The sequence below is a fragment of the Narcine bancroftii genome, chromosome 5 (assembly GCF_036971445.1).
Source record: "Narcine bancroftii isolate sNarBan1 chromosome 5, sNarBan1.hap1, whole genome shotgun sequence".
NCBI classification, from domain to species: domain Eukaryota; kingdom Metazoa; phylum Chordata; class Chondrichthyes; order Torpediniformes; family Narcinidae; genus Narcine; species Narcine bancroftii.
The window spans coordinates 256,082,440-256,104,837 of NC_091473.1; the positions used below are offsets into that span (position 1 = coordinate 256,082,440).

Sequence of the window (22,398 nt, forward strand, 5' to 3'; positions counted from 1 at the left end):
CATGATGTTTTACCTTACACCTTTCACAACTCACAACTTTGCCAATTTTTCTGTCATCTGCAAGCTTTCAAAGCAAACCCTGACTCACACAGTGTAGTCACTGACTGCGATGTGATGCAAGGACCTTGTTCTTACCTGCGAAGCAATAGCTTGGGGTGGTTCTTGCTCTCAAGGTTTTTCTCGATCAGGTCAGACAGTAGATGCTTCAGCACGTCCGTGGCATATTCCAATTTTCCCTGGAGTGCGGTCATGATCAGGGATGCAACGTTCCCACGATCCCGCATGGAGAAACTCCGCTGCAACTCCAGTGTCCGAATGAAGGTCAACAGGAAGGTCTTATTGTTGATGAGTTGTCCAAAGAGTTTCAGAGCTTTCTCCACAGTTTGCTGCCCGTTCCCTGGTACCTAGACTCCCAGTGAGATGAGACAGATGATTGATCAATGAGGTTAGGTCATTGAAAGACAATGCCAGCCATTCCTGTCAGGCATCACTGCATCGACATGTCTGTGCTGCAGGGTAGTCTTTGGGGTTTCTCTGGCTACAGGTGGGATGGATGAAATCTGAGGGCAATATGTCATTATCAAGGTAACCCACTGGATACAACTGGTGCCAGCATTGGAGGGAGGAACCTCCTCCTCCAGCTCTGTGAAGCCCTGTTGATTGCTGTCCATCTCTTTATATTGCATCTGGGTCCCAGGGAAGTCAAAGCCCAATTAACTCAAGCTGCAAAAGGTTAGAGCCCAAGGTAATGTGAGGTTCAGGGGAACCCAGGCCCAGGGTAATGTGGAGTTCAGGGGAACCCAGGCACTGGGGTAACATGAGGTTTAGAGGAATCCAGGCCTGGGGTAATGTGGAGTTTAGGGGAACTCAGGCACTGAGGTAATGTGGGGTTCAGGGGAACTCAGGCCCTGGGGTAACTTGCTGTGGACCTCTCGGTGAATGTGTGGGCCCTTGGTGAATGTGTGGACCCCTCGGTGAATGTGTGGACCCCTCGGTGAATGTGTGGACCCCTCGGTGAATGTGTGGACCCCTCGGTGAATGTGTGGACCCCTCGGTGAATGTGTGGACCCCTCGGTGAATGTGTGGACCCCTCGGTGAATGTGTGGACCCCTCGGTGAATGTGTGGACCCCTCGGTGAATGTGTGGACCCCTCGGTGAATGTGTGGACCCCTCGGTGAATGTGTGGACCCCTCGGTGAATGTGTGGACCCCTCGGTGAATGTGTGGACCCCTCGGTGAATGTGTGGACCCCTCGGTGAATGTGTGGACCCCTCGGTGAATGTGTGGACCCCTCGGTGAATGTGTGGACCCCTCGGTGAATGTGTGGACCCCTCGGTGAATGTGTGGACCTCTCGGTGAATGTGTGGACCTCTCGGTGAATGTGTGGACCCTTGGTGAATGTGTGGACCCTTGGTGAATGTGTGGACCTCTCGGTGAATGTGTGGACCTCTCGGTGAATGTGTGGACCTCTCGGTGAATGTGTGGACCTCTCGGTGAGTGTGGACCCTTGGTGAATGTGTGGCCTCTTGGTGAATGTGTGGACCCCTCGGTGAATGTGTGGACCTCTCGGTGAATGGGTGGACCCTTGATGAATGTGTGGACCCTTGGTGAACTGGTTAACACAGTTTTGGACGTGTGGCACCTCGGGGGACAAGGGCTTTGGGGAAGGCTTGCACCTGGGTGCATCAGCAGTCCACACAGGACTGTTTAACCCAACCTGCCTGCTGGGCTAGATGGAGCTGTAATATATTGGAGGGCTGCCCCTACCTCCAGCTCCCGGAGAACAGGATGGTCCTCAATTCCTGGGAACAAAACCCTCATGGCATACGTCCTGTAGTCAAGGTATGGAATGCCTGCCCGATCCATGTCACTTGTTAACTCGTTGATATCTGTCTGGAGTTCTGCAAATGCTGTCAACAAAACAAATAACAGTCGAAGATTCTCCATCTGGAATATTTGACGATCAATTTTACCTTGACTGTTGATAATAAGCCCAATTTGCCAATTGCCACTAGGTTTTGGTGGCTGTTCTGACCTGGAGAATAAAGTGTATGAAACACGAAAGTCTGCAGCCGCTGTGATTGTGGTTAAAAAACACACTGAAATTCTGGAGGAACTCGGTCCGTCTCGCAGCACCCATAGAAAGCAAAGATATATTGCTGACATTTTGGGCCTGAGCCCTTCTTCATTGAATGAGGAGAATGAAGGGCAATGAGGCAAATGACACCAAGTTTGATGTCTGTCCCTGGAATGGGAAGGATTTGAAGCCCTGCAGAAACACAAACAAATGCAACCCAGGGATGTGAAAGAGAGGCTTGGCAGCATTGCAGGCCTTGTACACAGGCAGAGACAATGCTGCAAGCAATACTCTGCCAGTTTACCGCAGCTCCAGATTCCTAGTCATGGCCTGACGGCCCTTTGACATGCGTAATTATTTTTTAAATGGGAGAAAATTGAAAATGCCCACATGCAAAGGGACCTGGTAGTCCTCGTGCAGGAGCCTGAAGGGAAACTTACAGGTTTAGTCAGTGGTGAAGAAGGCAAATGCAATGCTGGCGTTCATTTCAAGAGGAATCGAATATCAGAGTAGGGATGTGATGTTGAGGCTTGAAAAGGCCCTGGTGAGACCTCATATGGAGGATTATGAGCAGTTTTGGGCACCTTATTTAATAAAGGACGTGCTGACTTTGGAAGAAGTTCAGAGGAGGTTCACAAGGATGATTTTGGGAATGAAAGGGTTAACGTATGAGAAGTGTTTGACAGCTCTTGGCCTGCATTCATTGGAATTTAGGAGAATGGGAGATCTAATTAAAACATTTCAAATGTTGAAAGGCATGGACAGAGTAGATGTAGAAAGCTGTAGAAAATGCAATCACAAAGAAGGTTTGCCAGTGGCTATACCTTGTCAGGTATTTGGGGACATTTGTAATGTCATCGAAGACTTTCAAAAACTTGAGAGTGGACCGTGGAGAGCATTCTGGCTGGTTGCATCACTACATGGTACAGATATGGCAACTCTCAGGGCAAGAATAACACCAGAGGGTTGTTAACTCGACCTGCGACATCACGGGCACCAGACTTCACTCCATTGAGGACACCGACATGAGGTGGTGTCTTATAAAAAGCAGCCTCTATCCTCAAAGACTCCACCACCCAGGCCAGGCCCTCTTCACTCTGCTACCATCGGGAAAAGGTCCAGGAGTCTGAAGACAAGCACTCAGGGGCACAAGGACGGCTTCTTCCCATCCTCCATCAGATTCCTGAATGATCAATGAACCACAGACACGGCCTCTCTTTTCATGTATCTATTATTTTTACTTTTTATAGTAATGTTGTGAGATGGTTATAATCTGAACGTTTGCCCTGTGATGTTATTTCGTGACTTGTTCATGACAATAAATTCTGATTGAAATCCATCTGCCACTTATCTGCCCAACTCTGCATCCTGTCTATATCCCCTTGTAGCCTTCAACAACCTTCAGCTCCATCCACAACTCCTCCAACCTTCCTGTCATCTGCAAACTTACTGACCCATCCTTCTGCCTCTTCATCAAGGTCATTTATAAAAATCACAAAGAGCAGGGGTCTCCAAACAGATCCCTGTGGCCCCCCCACTAGTTACCGAACTCCAGGCAGAATACTTTCCTTCCACCTACTCTCTGCTTTCTTCCTACAAGACACAGCCGTGTCTCATGACTTTCTGAACGAGCCTCTCATGGGGACTTTGTCAAATGCCTTGCTAAAATCCATGTAGACCACATCTACCGCTCTACCCTCATCATTTTCTTTTGTTACAGTATAACTCCAATTACCTGAAATTGCAACTTCCAAAATCCTCATTTATCCAAAAATTTTCAGAGCCGAACTGATCTCACAGGTTGAAAAAGAATTCATTTGATATGAAATTCAAACGTCAATTGTCCTCATTTCAGGTAACTCCATCCCCTCTCTTTCCATTTATTCTTTACCTTCCTCTATTGACTTTTCTCTCCAACTTTCGCTCTCAAACTGCACACCACTGTCTCCCAGCTGCAAGTGGTTGAAAGAATCCTTTGTCCTGGCGTCATCAAGGAGAGCAGCCTCCCAGGCAGGAGCTGGGACCCATGGGCTCCTGGGCAGAAGTGGGGCCTCCGTGGGGATGTGTTGGTGATCAGAAGCAGCCCACAACAGCTCAGACTAACACAGTTGAGCCCCCGGACATTCAGCCCGCTACAGTTTGGACTAACACAGATCAGCCTCCAGACGTTCAGCCCACTACAGTTCGGACTAACACAGTTCAGTCCCCGAACATTCAGCCCACTACAATTCAGACTAACACATTTCAGCACCCGGACATTTAGCCCTCAACAGTTTGGATTAACACAGTTCAGCGTCCGGACATTCAGCCCACTACAGTTCAGACTAACACAGTTCAGCCCCCGGACATTCAGCCCACTACACTTTGGACTAACACAGTAACTCCTGTAACTCTGTAACCTTGTAACTCCTCCCTGTAAGATTCCCCGATAAAGGCTCAGTCACCTTTGTCTCCCCCCTTGGAACCGGGCCAGATGCATGTGAAGATGTGCCTGTCGTTTCATGTTATTAAAACCTTTAACCTTTGAATCTGCTCGTGATTATTGATTGTGCATCACAGGCACCTCTTGCCTCCTTTATCCTTTAGCAGCCACACCTTCGTTCTTGTAACTTCAGGATTGAAAAGTGTCTGCTTAGAACAGAGATGTGGAAAAATTTCTTCAGCCAGAGGGTGATAAATCTATGTAATTTGTTCCCACAGGCTGTTGTTGAGGCTGGGAGATTGGGTGTATTTCAGGCAGAGATTGATAGGCTCTTGAGAAGCCAGGGCATCCAAGTTTATGGGGAGAAGGCCGGGCAGTGGGGCTGAATGGGGAAATGGATCAGCTCATGATTAAAAAGCAGGATGGGCTCAATGGGCTGAATGGTCTATTTTTGCTCTTGTCTTATGGACTTTGTCCCAGCCCATCCATGCTGAGTGCAATACCTGTCTACATTTGGCCATACCCCCCCGAACCTTCCCTATCCATGGACCTGCCCGACCGCTACTGTTGTTTCCACCTTCTTTGGCAGCTCATTCCACAGAACCACCAACATTTGTGTGAAGGCCCTTTTTTGATCTTTCCCCTTGCCTCTGTGCCCCTACATTGTGGAAAAGATGAGGACCACCTTTCCACTCCCTGCCCTCATGGCCCCAGGTGTAGTCACAGCCTCTCTGTTGGAGGCTACCTCCCACCCAGGGCCAGAGGTGATGCCCAACAAGTACAGACTTTGTTATCGACACAGCCCAGGAACCGATGCAACGCTCAATCTGACAAAAATCACAAATGATGAATGTCTGAAATGAGAAGAGAAGCTTCTGAAACAGCTCAGTGCACCTGACCTCGTGTTCTTGGAACAGCTCAGTACACCTGACCTCGTGTTCCGGGAACAGCTCAGTGCGCCTGACCTCGTGTTCCTGAAACAGCTCAGTGTGCCTAACCTCGTGTTCCTGAAACAGCTCAGTGCACCTGACCTCGAGTTCCTGGAACAGCTCAGTGCGCCTGACCTCATGTTCCTGGAGCAGCTCAGTGTGCCTGACCTCATGTTTCTGAAACAGCTCAGTATGCCTGACCTTGAGTTCCTGGAACAGCTCAGTGCGCCTGACCTCGAGTTCCTGAAAAAGCACAGTGCACCTGACCTCGAGTTCCTGGAACAGCTCAGTATGTCTGACCTCGAGTTCCTGGAACAGCTCAGTGTGTCTGACCTCGAGTTCCATGAACACCTCAGTGTGCCTGACCTCGAGTTCCTGGAACAGCTCAGTGTGCCTGACCTTGAGTTCCTGGAACAGCTCAGTGTGTCTGACCTCGAGTTCTTGGAACAGCTCAGTGTGTCTGACCTCGAGTTCTTGGAACAGCTCAGTGTGTCTGACCTCGAGTTCCTGGAACAGCTCAGTGTGTCTGACCTCGAGTTCCATGAACACCTCAGTGTGCCTGATCTCCAGTTCCTGGAACAGCTCAGTGCGTCTGACCTCGTGTTCCTGGAACAGCTCAGTGTGCCTGACCTTGAGTTCCTGGAACAGCTCAGTGTGTCTGACCTCGTGTTCCTGAAACAGCTCAGTACACCTGACCTTGAGTTCCTGGAACAGCTCAGTGCGCCTGACCTCGAGTTCCTGGAGCAGCTCAGTGCGCCTGACCTCGAGTTCCTGAAACAGCTCAGTACACCTGACCTCGAGTTCCTGGAACAGCTCAGTGCACCTGACCTCGTGTACTTGAAACAGCTCAGTGCGCCTGACCTTGTGTTCCTGAAACAGCTCAGTGTGCCTGATCTCGTGTTCCTGGAACAGCTCAGTGCGCCTGACCTCATGTACTTGGAACAGCTCAGTGTGCCTGACCTCGAGTTCCTGAAACAGCTCAGTGCGGCTGACCTCGTGTTCCTGGAACAGCTCAGTGCGCCTGACCTCGTGTTCCTGGAACAGCTCAGTACGCCTGACCTCGTGTTCCTGGAACAGCTCAGTACGCCTGACCTCGTGCTCCTGGAACAGCTCAGTACGCCTGACCTCGTGCTCCTGGAACAGCTCAGTACGCCTGATCTCGTGTTCCTGGAACAGCTCAATGCACCTGACCTCGTGTTCCTGAAACAGCTCAGTGTGCCTGACCTCGTGTTCCTGGAACAGCTCAGTGTGCCTGACCTTGTGTTCCTGGAACAGCTCAATGCACCTGACCTCGTGTTCCTGAAACAGCTCAGTGCGCCTGACCTCGTGTTCCTGAAACAGCTCAGTGCGCCTGACCTCGTGTTCCTGGAACAGCTCAGTACGCCTGACCTCGTGTTCCTGAAACAGCTCAATGCACCTGACCTCGTGTTCCTGAAACAGCTCAGTGCGCCTGTCCTCGTGTTCCTGAAACAGTTCAGTACGCCTGACCTCGTGTTCCTGGAACAGCTCAGTGCACCTGACCTCGTGTTCCTGGAACAGCTCAATGCACCTGACCTCGTGTTCCTGGAACAGCTCAGTACGCCTGACCTCGTGTTCCTGGAACAGCTCAGTGCGCCTGACCTCGTGTTCCTGAAACAGCTCAGTGCGCCTGACCTCGTGTTCCTGGAACAGCTCAATGCACTTGACCTCGTGTTCCTGGCCCACACGCAAAATAACAATGTCTTTCTGAGAAACCAAAACACATCTTGTTGCTGAAGGCGTTGACCCTCCAAGGTGAGAACACAGCTGCTTCTTCTGGAAATAAATTGCCTGCTGCCCTTCATAAAAAACTAATGCAATCAACAGTAGTCCAAATGTGTTAATTAACTCCGCCTCATTCATAAGTCAACCGCAAGAGTTTTAGACAGGCTCCTTGACTTTCACCTTCTGTTTTCCGTTAGTGCTGTCCCTGTGGAGTGGATTCTGTTCTGGAGTGGAGAGATTAGACTAATAACATGTCTATTAGAGCACTGCCACAGACTTGACTCAGAAGTTCCCTTAACTAGTGACCTATTGTCGACTCTCAACAGCTCCTCACTTGTCAGGAAGGCCACCATGTCAACTTTCTGCAGGAGCTCTAATGAGAGCATCCTGGCCGGCAGCATCACAGCATGGGAACGGTTGCTGCAGAGAAATGATCGGAGGTCAATCCACAGGACCAGAAGAGTGGCAGAGAGGATCTCTGGATTCCCCGCATACCCCCCACCCATCGATATGATCTATCAGATCGTTGTCTGAAGAGGGCACGCAAAATAATTGAGGACCCATTTCACCCTGCACACAGTATCTTTCAGCTGCTCCCGTCCAGGAAGAGATCCAGGAGGATCAGAGCCAGTACCACCAGGCTGAGGAACAACTTCTTCCCGCGGGCAGTGAGAATGCTGAACGACCAAAGGAACTGCTCGCACTGACTGTCTGAGACTGTTATATGCACAAAATGAAATTTATTTATTCATTTTTATATATGAATACTCATCCTACATGTGTATTGTCTGGTTGTGTGTCTGCATGTTTTGCACTGAGGACCGGTGAACGCTGTTTCGTCAGGTTGTACTTGTACAATCAAATGATAATAAACTTGCCTTGTGCCAGCAGAGTGAACTCGGCAGTGAACTTCACTCTGAAGATCAATCAGAACAAAAGACTGTGTAGATGTATAAACTCCAGACACTTGCCTAACTTCTGACAATTCACCCTTCTCCAGGAGTAAAAATGATGAAGAATTTTACTTATGAAACTCTCCAACTCTACAATATAGGTTTACTTCCCACTGTTTAAAAATCTTTCGACAACCAAGATTGGACGTACATGGTGAATGGTTGGGCAAGGCAGTAGAACAGAGGGATCTGGGAACACAGATACATCATTCCCTGAAAGTGAACAGGTGGACAGGGTTGTGAAGAAAGTTTTTGGTATCTTGGCCTTTATAAATCAAATGATTGAGTACATGAGTTTGGATGTTATGCTGAGATCACGTCTCCAGAATGGAGGACCATCGCCTTCCCAAGATCTGTTATATGGCGAGCTCTCCACTGGCCACCATGACTGAGGTGCACCAAAGAAAAGGTACAAGGACTGCCTAAAGAAATCTCTTGGTGCCTGCCCCATTGACCACCGCCAGTGGGCTGATCTCGCCTCAAACCGTGCATCTTGGCGCCTCACAGTTCGGCGGGCAGCAACCTCCTTTGAAGAAGACCGCAGAGCCCACCTCACTGACAAAAGGCAAAGGAGGAAAAACCCAACACCCAACCCCAACCAACCAATTTTCCCCTGCAGCCGCTGCAACCGTGTCTGCCTGTCCCGCATCGGACTTGTCAGCCACAAACGAGCCTGCAGCAGACGTGGACATTTACCCCCTCCATAAATCTTCGTCCGCGAAGCCAAGCCAAAGAGAAGAAGATAAGACATTGGTGAGGCCAAATTTGGAGTATTGTGTGCAGTTCTGGTCACAGAAGGGATATCAATAAGATAGAGTCCAGAGAAGATTTACTAGGATGTTTTTCGAACTTCAGGAGCTGAGTTACAGGAAAAGGTTAAACAGGCTAGGACTTTATTCCCTGGAGCATAGAAGAATGAAGTAAGATTTGATCGAGGTATTTAAAATTATGAGGGGAATGTAGGTAGGCGTTATCCACTGAGGGTAGATGAGATCCAAACCAGAGGACATGGATTAAGGGTGAAAGAGGAAGTTTAAGGGGAACATGAGAGGGATTTTCTTCACACAGAGAGGGGTGGGAGTGTGGAACAAGCTGCCAGCTGAAGTGGTGAATATGGGGTCAATTTTAACATTTAAGAAGAATTTGGACAGGTTCATGGATGGGAGGGATATGGAGCCCTATGGATTGGGTGTAGGTCAGTGGGACAAGGCAGAATGATAGTTTGGCATGAAACAGAAGAGCTGAAGGGTAACAGTATCCCTATGTGAAGTGGGGGTGGTGGAAAGGTGACTGGGGAAGGGAAAGGAGGGGTGGAAAGGTGAGCAGGTTAGCAAAAACCGGAAAAGTCAACATTAATGCCACCTGGCCAGAGAGAGCCCAGACAGTGGGCATCTCACTACATCAGTGGAGAACACTTGGTTTCAGGAGGTAAATGAGGGAGACAGCAGACGCTGGAAAACTGGGGAGACCCACGGCGTGCTGCAGGAACTCAGCAGGGTAGGCAGCGTCCATAGAGTTTCGGGCCTGCAATCCTTCTCGCTGCCAATCTCACATTCATTCACATTGACTTCCAGTTTCTGCCAACCTGCTCTTCTTTCCCCCTCCCTCCCCCCGTCAGCTCTCCACCCCCTTCCCTCTCTACTCACCCAGTCATCCCTCCTCCCCTTGTTTTCTGCTGTGCCCTCCTTCCCTTCTCCACCCATCACCTCCTGCCTTCGGGATTCTGCTGCTCCCCCCTTCCCTCACCGTCTTATTCAGACGCCGGGAGACATTCTGCTCAAATCCTGATGAAGGGCTCAAGCCTGAAACGTTGGTTTTGTACCTTTATCTTTGCTCTATAAAGGACACTGTTTGTCCCGCTGAATTTCTCCAGCCTCGTGTTTTTACTTCAACCGTGGGATCTGCAAATTCTCGTGTTTTGCTCCTTTGTACTGTCTTCCCTTCTCCACATCACTTGTTTCAATGAAGGGGTCTGACCCAAAACATTGATTATGCTTTCTCTCCTATGGATGCTGCTCAACCCACTGTCCCATTGTTCTTCCAGCAGAGAATATTTGGCCTGTGATTCCAGTGTCCCCAGTGGGCTCCAGTGTGACTCTAGTGGGTCTCTCATGCATCTCCATGTGACCTCAGGGTAACCCCAGTGAGCCCTCAATGAGACCTCAGTGGGCTCCAGTAAGTCCCCAGTGGGCTCCAGTGTGACTCGAGTGGGTCTCTCATGCATCTCCAGTGTGGCCCATTAAGTCTCCATGTGACCTCAGGGTAACCCCAGTGAGCCCTCAATGAGACCTCAGTGGGCTCCAGTAAGTCCCCAGTGGGCTCCAGTGTGACTCGAGTGGGTCTCTCATGCATCTCCAGTGTGGCCCATTAAGTCTCCATGTGACCTCAGGGTAACCCCAGTGAGCCCTCAATGAGACCTCAGTGGGCTCCAGTAAGTCCCCAGTGGGCTCCAGTGAGTCCCCAGTGAGTCCCCAGTGAGTGCTCAATGAGATCCCAGTGAGTCCCCAGTGAGTACTCAATGAGATCCCAGTGAGTCCCCAGTGAGTACTCAATGAGATCCCAGTGAGTCCCCAGTGTGACCCCAGTGAGTCCTCAATGATACCCCAGTGGGCTCCAGTGAATCCCCAGTGAGTTTCCAACCCTACACTTCGATTGCACCAAACACGGGTGGATTCTCTCAATAACATGCCCCTGGCTCATACCTTCTTTGCACTCCAAGGCCACACGGGACTCCAGGTTGTCCATCTGCATCTGCAGTCGTTTGAGCGTCAGGTCGTTCTCCCTGGATTTCCGCTTGTAAGCGATTACCACAATTACCACGATGAGTAGCAGAAGGGCGCCTCCCGCCACGATGCTGATGAGGGCAGGAAGCGTGAGCAGACTGTCGGAGAGGATGTAGACCGTCCCTGGGGAGAACTGCAACCCTCCCACTTGCACCTGGAGCACAAAACAAAACTTAAACCTTAAAATCAGGGGTCATCCCACACAAAGAATACAAAATCTGCACATGGACAGCGGTCTAAACACTGCCGCCATCTTTCAGCTGGCTCCAGCGTGATCTCGCGCATGCGGTTAATTATTTGCCAAGTCGCAGGGTCCATCTGCTGTCTGTTCAGTACAGGCTTTAAACAGCCCATTACAGGAGCTGACAGTGGTTTATTTTAAAATATCCAAATAAAATTTAAACCTTTAAATGATCATTTATGATTAAAATATTGGGATTTGGCTTTTAACACCATCCACTGGTCAGTGGCAAGTGCAAGATTTTTTTTTGGGGGGGTGACATCTTGTACAAATAGTATAGCTCAAAACCAACATTTTAAGAGGAGTTATCCTGTACAATGGCAAACACGGTGTGAAAGAATGTGCATTATGGATCAAACATCAACGCTCACGCTGGGTCCCCAGACTCTGTTAGAGCCTCAAACTCCCAGCACAACCCAGAAATACCTTCCAGGAGTGAAAGGGAGTGTCCATAGAGGGAGGTGGATGGAGGAACACTCAGTGTCAGGATTGGCCTTATTGTCAGGATGAACAAGCACCAGAAGATGTGTGTACAAAATGAAGGGAGGGATCAGGGGTAAGGCTTTTTTTTTTATACACAGAGAGTTGTGTGGGCCTGGAATGCCTCGCCAAGGATGGTGGTGGAAGCATTTAAGAGAATCTTAGACAGGCAAATGGATGGACTAAAAATAGAGGATTACAGGGTACGAAGGGTCTAGTACTTTTTTTAAAAGGAATTATATGGGACAGCACAACATTGAGGGCTGAAGGGCCTGTACTGTGCTGTAGTGCTCTATGTTCTATAACTCAGTCCCCAATCACCAAGGAGATCTGCTGAAGAACTCACTCCCAAAGGCAGCCAGAGCCACATGGTTCACCAATAAATGGTGGGACTGCCGGACCCACTGTAATGGCAGCACTGCCGCTGGAGCAGGACCTGGGGGAGAGCAGGGAGCAGAGACCCTGCGTTCCCCCATGGGGTCCAACTGCCCAGTCTGACTGCTCTCGCTGTGCTCTGTACTGGCTTTAAATGCCTGTTAAAGGATCTGACGGTGGTTTATTTTAAAATCTCGCGACCATGGGGTCTAGGCCCAAGATGGCGGCACCTCTGATCAGCAACAGGCTACAAGGGGGTTTCAGACTCCAGGAAAGTGGAAGACTGATGCAGAACACCAGAAAATGGGGAGACCACCCCTTATTTGAGAAGGAGAAGCAGAGGAGGTGACCCAGGGGATGGCGGCTGAAGAACACATAGGCAGCAGGCTGCTGGCAACTGGTCAAGGACTCACACCGGGCTGCAGACCGATGGAGACTGGCTGAGGGGGTGCCAGGTATCGGATCCAATATGCAAGAGGGTGCTGAGGCTTCCTGATCGTGTTGGAGGATCGGATCTGGATTTTGGGTGGCCAATGGTTTGGACTGGACTCTGCGTGGCCGTGGGGGCAGAGGGAGCTGGAGGCCAATCCATGGACACTCGCTGTCTTTGGAGGGAAAGGAAATTTCTCTTTTAATATATGACAATAAAATCATTTTAAATCATGGACCAGCACAATGTTACATTGCAGTGTTACTATGGAGCCCCTTCCCAGAGCGCAGTGCACGTGGCCAACTCTTGGTCTGTTTCAGTCTGATCCTGATCAACACGATGCTGAAGAAAGCAATGGCCTGGCCTTCACTGCAGAACCAAATGGCAAGGGCAAACAGCCTCAAAGCACTCACCAAAACTCGAAGTTGCCCGCTCAAGTTTGGAGGCTCACAAAGTAACTGGGTCTCGGAAACGGTGACTGCACAGGGCGTGTCCCCGATCAGCACTGTGTAATCCAGCTTCGTTCCTCCAGGAACTGGCGGCAGGAGATTGCGTCCCTGCCAAGAAAACAATTCCAAGTCCACCTCTCAAAACAAGGCCCTGCTCTAATGTTTAAATGGACAACAAAACACACATTTATTTAACAAGCCAGTCACACGCAGTTCAACCAGCAGGTGCATTTTAATAAAACTCCAAAATAAGCATGATTTCATTCAGAATATAATTTCCTAAATTTGTTAGAACTCTACTGGTCAAATTCAATGAACCTGCCCAGCAGTGAGTGGCAATTATCGATCTATGTCATACCATCTAACTGGATGTGCCACAGCGTTTCTTATCTGCAACAATATTAACTCACTTTTCTGAAACTAACCACTTTATCTTCCAGAAGCTAATTATAAAAAGTGATCATTTCAATTCTAATTTCCAGGTAATTGATTTAGTGCTTCACCATTTACTGTATGGAGAAGAACCTCTCTGCGTGGCTGCCTGTTGCCGACTGGTGAATTGGTGCAATCACCTCAGTCAATTGATACTCAACTAATAATGAATTACAAAATGACATGTGATAACACAATTCAGTTAATGCTCCAAATGGTAAAGGCAAGGAACATATGCTGCACTGGCCAGGAAAGTCACAGCATGGCTACTTTCCCAAAGAACCATAGAACACTACAACTCAGAAACAGGCCCCTTTGGCCCTTCCAAATCTGTGCTGAACCATTTATTTTTGCCTCTTCCCACTGACCTGCACCCAGACCGTAGCCCTCCACACCCCTCCCCTCCATGGACCTGTCCAAATTCTTCTTCAATGCTAAAATTGCACCCACATTCACCCCTTCAGCTGGCAGCTCGTTCCACACCCCCACCACTCTCTGTGTGAAGAGATTCCCCCTAAACTTTTCCCCTTTCACCCTTTACCTATGTCCTTTGGTTTGGATCTCACCCACCCTCAGTGGAAAAAGCCAATCTACATTCCCCTCATAATTTTAAATACCTTGATCAAATCTTCCCTCGTTCTTTTACGCTCCAGGGAATAAAGTCCTAACCTGTTTAATCTTTCCCTGTTACTCACTTCCTGAAGTCCGGGCAACATCCTAGTATATCTTCTCTGCACTCTTTCTATCTTATTGATATCTTTCCTGGAGTTTGGTGACCAGAACTGCACACAATTCTCCAAATTTGGCCTCACCAATGTCCTATACAACTTTAACACAACATCCCTACTCATGTACTTAATATCTGGCTCTATGAAGGCCAGTATCCCAAAAGCTCTCTTTACAATCCTATCCACCTGTGATGCCACTTTCAGGGAATTATGTCTCTGTATTCCATGTTCCCTCTGTTCTACCACACTCCTCAGTGCCCGACCATTTACTGTGTACGTCCTTTCTTGGTTTGTCCTTCCAAAATCCAACCCCCCACACTTATCTGCATTAAATTCCATCTGCCATTTTGCAGCCGATCTTTCCAGCTGGTCCAGATTCCTCTGCAAGCTTTTAAACCCTGCTCTTGTGATGTCCTCACACACTGGTCTGACAGTCACGGTTACCTCGTTCTGACACAGAGCAGTTCTTTGCAAGATTTGGCATGTGACCCCATCAGGTTTCTTAGCAGATTAGCTCAACATTCACCTTCTTAATTCATCAGTCATGTGGTCATACAACACAGCCATAGGCCCTTCAGGCCTCTGTTCCTGTGCTAGCCAAACATTCTATCTGCCTGGAGATCCTGCATGATTCCACTCCCTGCCTGTTCACGTGTCTGCCAAATCTATAGTTCAATCTTCTTCCACCACCTCCCCGCCTGCCCATTCCAGTCCCCCACCTTCCCCGTGGAAAAACTTCTCTACACAAAGTGGAGGGAGGGAAGTTTAGGGGAGACATTAGGGGTGATGCGAATAAAAGCTCTCTCAACTAATTGGAGGGAGAACAAACGCTTTTATTAGCTTATAACTGAGGGTAGGGTTTCACAGTGGTCTTCAGAAGGGTTCTGGGTTGCAATCCTCGCAAAATTCAGTTACCACGATTTGGAAAACTATAACCATTTCCTGTTTTACCTGCGTAATTATTCGGTTACCGTGAGATTGTTCGGGAAGACTCGAATTACAAGTAGATGGTGTAAATGGCCCTATATAATATATGTGGAAATGACAGTCAGACTCAGTGTGCCCCCTGCCCCCTTTAAATATGGATAAAAGAAAATATGGAAAAGAAGCTGAGAGTGATGTTAAAAGGAAAATAAAAGCAATTACCTTAGAAGAAATACTTGAAGTTATTAAAGGTCACAAAGACGGTGCCAGAAATGAGAAAATCGAACACGATCTGGGCTACGATGAGCTGGAATGCACAGTTTTAAGTAAAGCAGCATGAATATAAAGAACTAGGTGAAGTTGCCTCAGTTTCTCGAAGTGCAAATGACTTGAAATAGGAGTCCATTCATGATTGAAATGGAACGGCTACTTCATCTTCGGATTGAAGATTTTAACCAAAAGCGAATCCCACTTTGTCCAAAAAGCATTCAAACCAAAGATTTAAACATCTTTTTGATGCTTAAAGAAAATACATTTCAAAGGGATGTGGAAACTTTTGCATTACGTTTCGGTTGGTTTGACCACTTTAAACATCGAACAGGATAATACAACATAATAATTCCAGGGGAAGCTGCCAGTGTAGATATAAACGCTGCAAAATTTCCAGAAACTTTTCAAAAAGGATTTGAACTGTTGAAGCCGCCAAGGATTTTTATCTAAATGTTGATCCTAACGTGGAAAAAAGCCTGGAAGTCTGCAGCAAATTTGAAAAAGTGATCGCCAGCTTGAGGAAATTGTATAAAAAAAAATCAAAATCTGTGCAGCCAACTGAGGACAATTTTTAAAAGAAATCATTTAGTTATGATGTAATTATGAAATGAATTAAAAGTATTATAATTATTTGGATTAACTTTAACAGTTGTGGTATTATTATGCAGCTAAAAGTTGTTTTTATAACATTTTTGTATTGGACGGTTTGAAAGGATGAGGATTCATTGTTAATTATTCACAGTGATCCTATTAATCGCTTAATGTGAATTTGTCTTACGTGAGTAAAAATTTGGGCAAATGAATTGCGTAAAGCGGAGTTTGCCCGTATATGACATTATGGGTCTCCTCAATGATTCTGGTGGAATCCCACTGATCCCAGACTTCACAACAAGCAGAAAAGCACAGCTATTAAAGAAAATAATTCGGGATATAGTCAAAGAGGAAACAGTACAAAAAAGCTAAGCAACTCTAAAATACTGCTGGAGAGCCAAAATATCGGGGTGTCGAAAAACCAAGGCGGTAAAGATTTGGGCTTTGACTCCTGGCCTGGAGAGCAAAGGAGTGGAACACAAACTGGATCAAAGACCTGTCAGAAGCTGAGTACTGAAATGTCCTTTCACCACTCAGAGGAGAGTGCCATCAGGGGGATTCCAATGAGACACCTTCAAGGGAACCACAGAGAGCTGTCCAGCACTGAAACAGGGCTTCCAGTCCATCACATCGAGACTGGCCATCGTACCTGTCCATCCTGTGTCTGCATTCATTCCATATCCCTCTATGCTAGGCTTGTTCAAGTACCCATAGGACCATAAAATATTACAGCGCAGAAACAGGCCCCTTCGGCCCTTCTCATCTGTGCCAAACCATTTATTCTTCCCTGGTCCTACTGACCTGCACACAGTCCCTATCCCTCCATACCCTTCCCATCCATGGACCAGTCCAAATTCTTCTTAAATATTAAAATTGAGCCTGCATTCACCTCTTCAGCTGACAGCTCGTTCCACACTCCCACCACTCTCTATGAAGAAGTTCCCCCTAAACTTTTCCGCTTTCACTCTTAACCCACGTCCTCTGGTTTGTATTTCACCCACCCTCAGTGGAAAAGCCGACCTACATTAATTCTGTCCATCTCCCTCATAATTTTAAATATCTCGATCAAATCTCCCCTCATTCTTCTTCACTCCAGTGTTGCTAAAATTGTCTTCTGTTGATGCACCATCAGTACAACTTCCCAATGGTTTCAGACCAATGTCTGATAATTGTTGTCGAGTGATTATGGATATACAGTGAAACATTCACAACAAATGAGCAGCATTTACAGAAGCTGGAGTCACAGCAGACCTGCATTGAACAGAGTGGATCACAGCAGACCTGCATTAAACAGAGTGGATCACAGCAGACCTGCATTGAACAGAGTGGATCACAGCAGACCTGCATTGAACAGGGTTGATCACAGCAGACCTGCATTGAACAGAGTGGATCACAGCAGACCTGCATTGAACAGGGTTGATCACAGCAGACCTGCATTGAACAGAGTGGATCACAGCAGACCTGCATTGAACAGCGTTGATCACAGCAGACCTGCATTGAACAGAGTGGATCACAGCAGACCTGCATTAAACAGAGTGGATCACAGCAGACCTGCATTAAACAGAGTGGATCACAGCAGACCTGCATTAAACAGAGTGGATCACAGCAGGAGATTAATCACCACAAGTTTCCTTCGATTATTGTACTGATTTAAGGAGAAAAATATCTTGCAGCAAATTTGGCCTGTTTGCTATTCACCTGCCTCAGGAGGTCCATTAGAGTTGGAGAGTGGTGGTTATATTTGTGTTCACAGTTGCAGGAAGATTCATTTTTAATGCCCAAGATTCATGTAAAATAATTACCCTCCACTCATTATGTTTACATTTTGTACACAACTTATGAAAATAAGAGAAGGTTCCATGAATCATTCAGCTGTCAGTGACATTTGCAGGGTTCCACCTTCTCAGTGAGTGCAGAACACCCAACGCCAGAGAGACGGCTCACAGCAGGGACCAATAATTCTCCCTCCACACGATCCATCTGACGGCCCCAAATATCCCAGCCAAATGTCGGTCCAAGGTCCCAGGGGCAGAAAACACTACACACTTGGACACAATCACCCACTCCGCGATGGTGCGTGGGAACATTCCCGCCCTCTCCGCGATGGTGCGTGGGGACATTCCCGCCCCCTCTGCAATGGTGTGTGGGGACATTCTGAAGCCACATTAAAGACTACAGCTGCTAGAATCTAGAGCAGATCTCTGCTCCCATTAAAATCTGGCCCTTGATAACAACTGCTACCATTAAAATCTGGTCCTCGTTAATATCTGGCCCTCGATAACACTTGGCCCCTGTTAAGTTCTGGTCCTTGTTAACATTTGGTCCCTGGTCAACATCTGCCCCTGGTTCATGCGCAGGATCCTGAGATCCTGGCCAACATCTGGCCCTGGTCAATGCACATACATTGTCAGGAGAAAGATGTGCTCCAGTGCTCCACAGCTGAGGTTGTTTGCTTGTGTAAAGTACACTTTTAAGGTCTTGTTGATAAAGCACAGTTCCATTACCACAGCTATTTCCCACACAGCACGAGCCAAGACTCAAGTGGAAGCCTTGTGAGGGAAATATCAAAACATGAGGACTGTTTCCATCCCAATTGTAATGTTTTCATGAACAGGTTACACATGTCAGGATTGTTTGTCTATGAAAAATAAGAGTCGATATTTAGGAACTGTCTGGTCACTGAAAGAGGGGTTTTGGTTGTTGAATGTGTGGCGTGGAGAATGGAGTGGTATTGTTGTAAATCTCCTGGCCACTGGCAGTGCAAGTGTAACTGAGTTAAAAATAGGTTGCAATCACTTTTATTCTCAATTCTATATTTGTGAATTTTATCCCAATGAAGTATCTGTATTTACTGTTATTTTAAAAATGTTTCTGGTGGGAATAAGGTTTGCTGTGCACTCCTCTTCTGTGCCTCCTAAGCCCCTCCCTTCATTTTCTTCCTGTGCTAGGTGTAAGTGTGGGGGAACTTAGCTGATGGGCTACTTTAATGTTTTCTTTGGAAAATGAATTATTTGTTATCAATGTTTAATGTATATTGTTCATTACTAAGATTATTATGTTTTACCATTGATTTGTATTTATTTTAACCTTTAATGTAAAGTTTACAGTTGTTTTTATCTGACTGGTGTTTTGACTCTATTACCATGTGCTGGTCATGTGATCAACATAGCTTTGGTGAGGTTTTACAGAGTAAATTCTCTTACTTTGCTGAGGAGAAAAATGGGTAGAAAAGGAAGAAAACTCAGAAGACAATGGTTGTTTTATGTTGTCTTCTAAAAGGGAGCAAATAAATACTGGAAAACAGTTCTGTGAGTCATCTCTTTTTTCTACGTCCTATGCAAACCCGTTACACAGGAACAGAGGGGACAGTGTGGATCACTCCAGATGTTATCCACTGGCAGTGCAGGAATGGAGGGGACAGTGCCAGACCAGTCCAGATGCTATCATCCTGTCACCTGAAAACATCTTTTTTTCTCACTTAATTGATCTCAACGGCAACTGAAAAAACAAAGTTAATACACTGTCTTCCAAACATTAATTACAGATGAAAGATATCAAAGACCCGGTGAGGAGGTTGTCGTTCTTGCTGTGTTTCTTAATGAAAGAGATGTTGCTTTTTGATCATTATTTTAAATTGCTGCTTCGTTTTCCTTTCTGACTCTCAGTTGAATCTTTGCTCTCGAGAAGAAAGAGGTTTTAAAAAATAGTAAACTGTTCTGAGAAGGTTTGAGCAAAATGTTGGCGGCATCTGATTCATTTTGTCCGCACCTTGATGAAGGGCTCAAGCCTGAAACGCTGGTTCTATATCTTTACCTTTGCTCCATAAAGTACACTGTTTGACCAGCTGAGTTTCTCCAGCATCTTGTTTTTACTTCAACCATGGAGTCTGCAGAACTTAGTGTTTTATTCCAGGTCCTGGGAAGATCTTATTAATTTGGGCTGGGAAAAGCCTGAGTTTATTGCTGCTGGCCATTTTAGTTACCCCGAGGTAACCACCAGACAGTATTGCCGAAAGTCAGATGAGTTTTCTACAATAGCCTGCTGGTTTTTCCCTTTCAAATATTAACCATCTATGTCTTTATAGATGCTTTGCACACATGAAGCATCCTGTACGTGGATAAAATTCTCAGTTCCCCTCATGGCCTGAGATAATTCCAAGTCTTTGCATTGCATTTATTTGGCAAAAACCAGAAGGAAATCTCATGATTTATCTTTCTACAATTTGGCAATCATCACGTCATTCCCAGCTGAATGCCAGACCTTTTATAATCTGTGCCACTGCAAAGGTCAGGCATGACCCAGCCCCACGGGAAATCACTCACCACGTCCTCTCCCCACGCTGAAGGTTTCAGGAATGATGCATAAATTACAATGAGGGCAGTGTCTGAAAGAAAATCTCCATAGACAGGAGGTATATCCACAGGCTGCACATTGTTGTTTGAAAATCCACACATTGTTGTTTGAAAATCACTGAGGGCCCCTTCCATCGCGCATACAGCTGGTCCCCTCGGGGAAGAGCTACAGGAGGATCAGAGCCCGCACCACCAGGCGGAGGAACAGCTTCTTCCCACAGGCAGTGAAAATGCTGAACTGCTCATACTAACCCTCCTAGACTCCCATATTCATCAGTCAATATTTATTTATTTGTATAGATGAAATCCTTGTCTTGTATATGTATTGTTTGTCTGCCAGTGTTTTGCACCGAGGACCAGAGAATGTTGATTCGTCAAGTTGTACAATCAGATGACAATAAATTGCTACGACATGTGCACGATGCACATGTCTTGCACACATACTTATATAATGCTTCTACAAAGGAGGCAGAGACATGGTTAATACCTGTCACAAGTGTGATACCTGGTCCCGTGTGACATGTACCAATGGTCAAGGCCATGACTGGCTTATCAGACTTTTTTCTTGGCTTGGCTTCGCGGACGAAGATTTATGGAGGGGGTAAAAAGTCCACGTCAGCTGCAGGCTCGTTTGTGGCTGACCAGTCCGATGCGGGACAGGCAGACACGATTGCAGCGGTTGCAAGGGAAAATTGGTTGGTTGGGGTTGGGTGTTGGGTTTTTCCTCCTTTGCCTTTTGTCAGTGAGGTGGGCTCTGCGGTCTTCTTCAAAGGAGGCTGCTGCCCGCCAAACTGTGAGGCGCCAAGATGCACGGTTTGAGGCGTTATCAGCCCACTGGCGGTGGTCAATGTGGCAGGCACCAAGAGATTTCTTTAGGCAGTCCTTGTACCTTTTCTTTGGTGCACCTCTGTCACGGTGGCCAGTGGAGAGCTCGCCATATAATACGATCTTGGGAAGGCGATGGTCCTCCATTCTGGAGACGTGACCCATCCAGCGCAGCTGGATCTTCAGCTGCTGGTAAAATCTCAAAGCTGGTCAAGAGTTCTGCAGAAAGATTAGTGAGCTGAAGCATCAACTGTTTTCTCCCCCCTACAGATGCTGAGAATTTCTGGAACCTCCTGCGTTTTGAGTTGTTTAAACACAGTGACAGTGCTTTGCTGTTCCCATTGAAAGTGATCCTGCAGCCTCCGTCTTAAAACAGTACAGCACAGGAATAGGCCCTTCAGCCCAAATGTTTCTCCTGGCCATGATTTTTATATTTTTAAATTTTACAATTTGTTTTTCAAAAACGATTTAGAGGTACAGCACAAGTCATTTTGGCTCACGAATCCGTACTGCCCAATTTACATCCAATTAACCTACCACCCCCAATACAGACTGAACAGTGGGAGGAAACCGGAAACCCTGGGGAAATCCCATATAGACACGGGGAGAACGTACAAAGTCTTTACAGACAGCGTGGGATTTGAACCCCGGTCCCGATTGCTAGCGCTGTAATGGTGTTGCACTAACCGCGACACCAAACTGTACATTTGCCCACACGTGGTCTGCACCCCTCCAATCCCTGACTGGCCAGGTGTCCGTCTAAACTTTGCTCTTGTACCTGCTTCCACCTCTGGCAATCAGTTTCAGGCACCTGCCGGTGTCTGTGCAAAACCCCTAGCTCCAGAAACCTCCTTTAAACTCCCTACACCACCTCATCTTGAACCTATGGCTTATTGCATTTAATTGTATTTGACATTTCCACCCAAAGTAAAAAGTCAATGCCTCTCATGAGCTTATAAACCTCTACGATCTCACCCCCCAACCTCCGACACACCATTCGAGTTAGCCCAGCCTCCCCTTACTGCCAGTGTCCTACAGCTACAACGTTGTGACTGAGAGGCCCTACCAACAAACACGAGCATACTGTCCCCCACTTTACCGCCCCATCTACCTGTGTTCCCCACTTCAAGGACCTAAACCACCCCCCCCCACCGATCCCTCTGCATCTCAGTGCTTCTTCCATTAACTCTTTACTTTTCTCTTGTATTTGACCTCCCAAAGGGCACCACCTCACATGTCCAGAGTAAACTCCATCTGCTACCCCTCCATCCATATTTCAGTTGGTCCCCATCCTGTTGAATTCTGTCATTATCCACAACTCTGCCATTTATTATGTCTTCTTCAAACTGACTAACGGAAAAATGAGTGGAGATTTGATAGAGGTATTTAAAATTA

The 22,398-nt window shown here is 47.2% G+C and overlaps 1 protein-coding gene across 8 annotated transcripts in view; it reads right to left on the reverse strand.

The window, feature by feature from the left end:
• The window catches only part of plxna2 (plexin A2), a 374,997-nt gene that overhangs the window by 42,973 nt on the left and 309,626 nt on the right, over positions 1–22,398 (reverse strand). For all 8 annotated transcript variants that reach the window (XM_069942307.1, XM_069942304.1, XM_069942308.1 and 5 more), the window contains exons 21-24: positions 12,846–12,989; positions 10,826–11,060; positions 1,767–1,909; positions 136–404 (exon numbers count right to left, since the gene is read on the reverse strand). In XM_069942307.1, the coding sequence (XP_069798408.1) occupies positions 136–404; positions 1,767–1,909; positions 10,826–11,060; positions 12,846–12,989 (791 nt within the window). The remainder of the gene's footprint in view (positions 1–135; positions 405–1,766; positions 1,910–10,825; positions 11,061–12,845; positions 12,990–22,398) is intronic.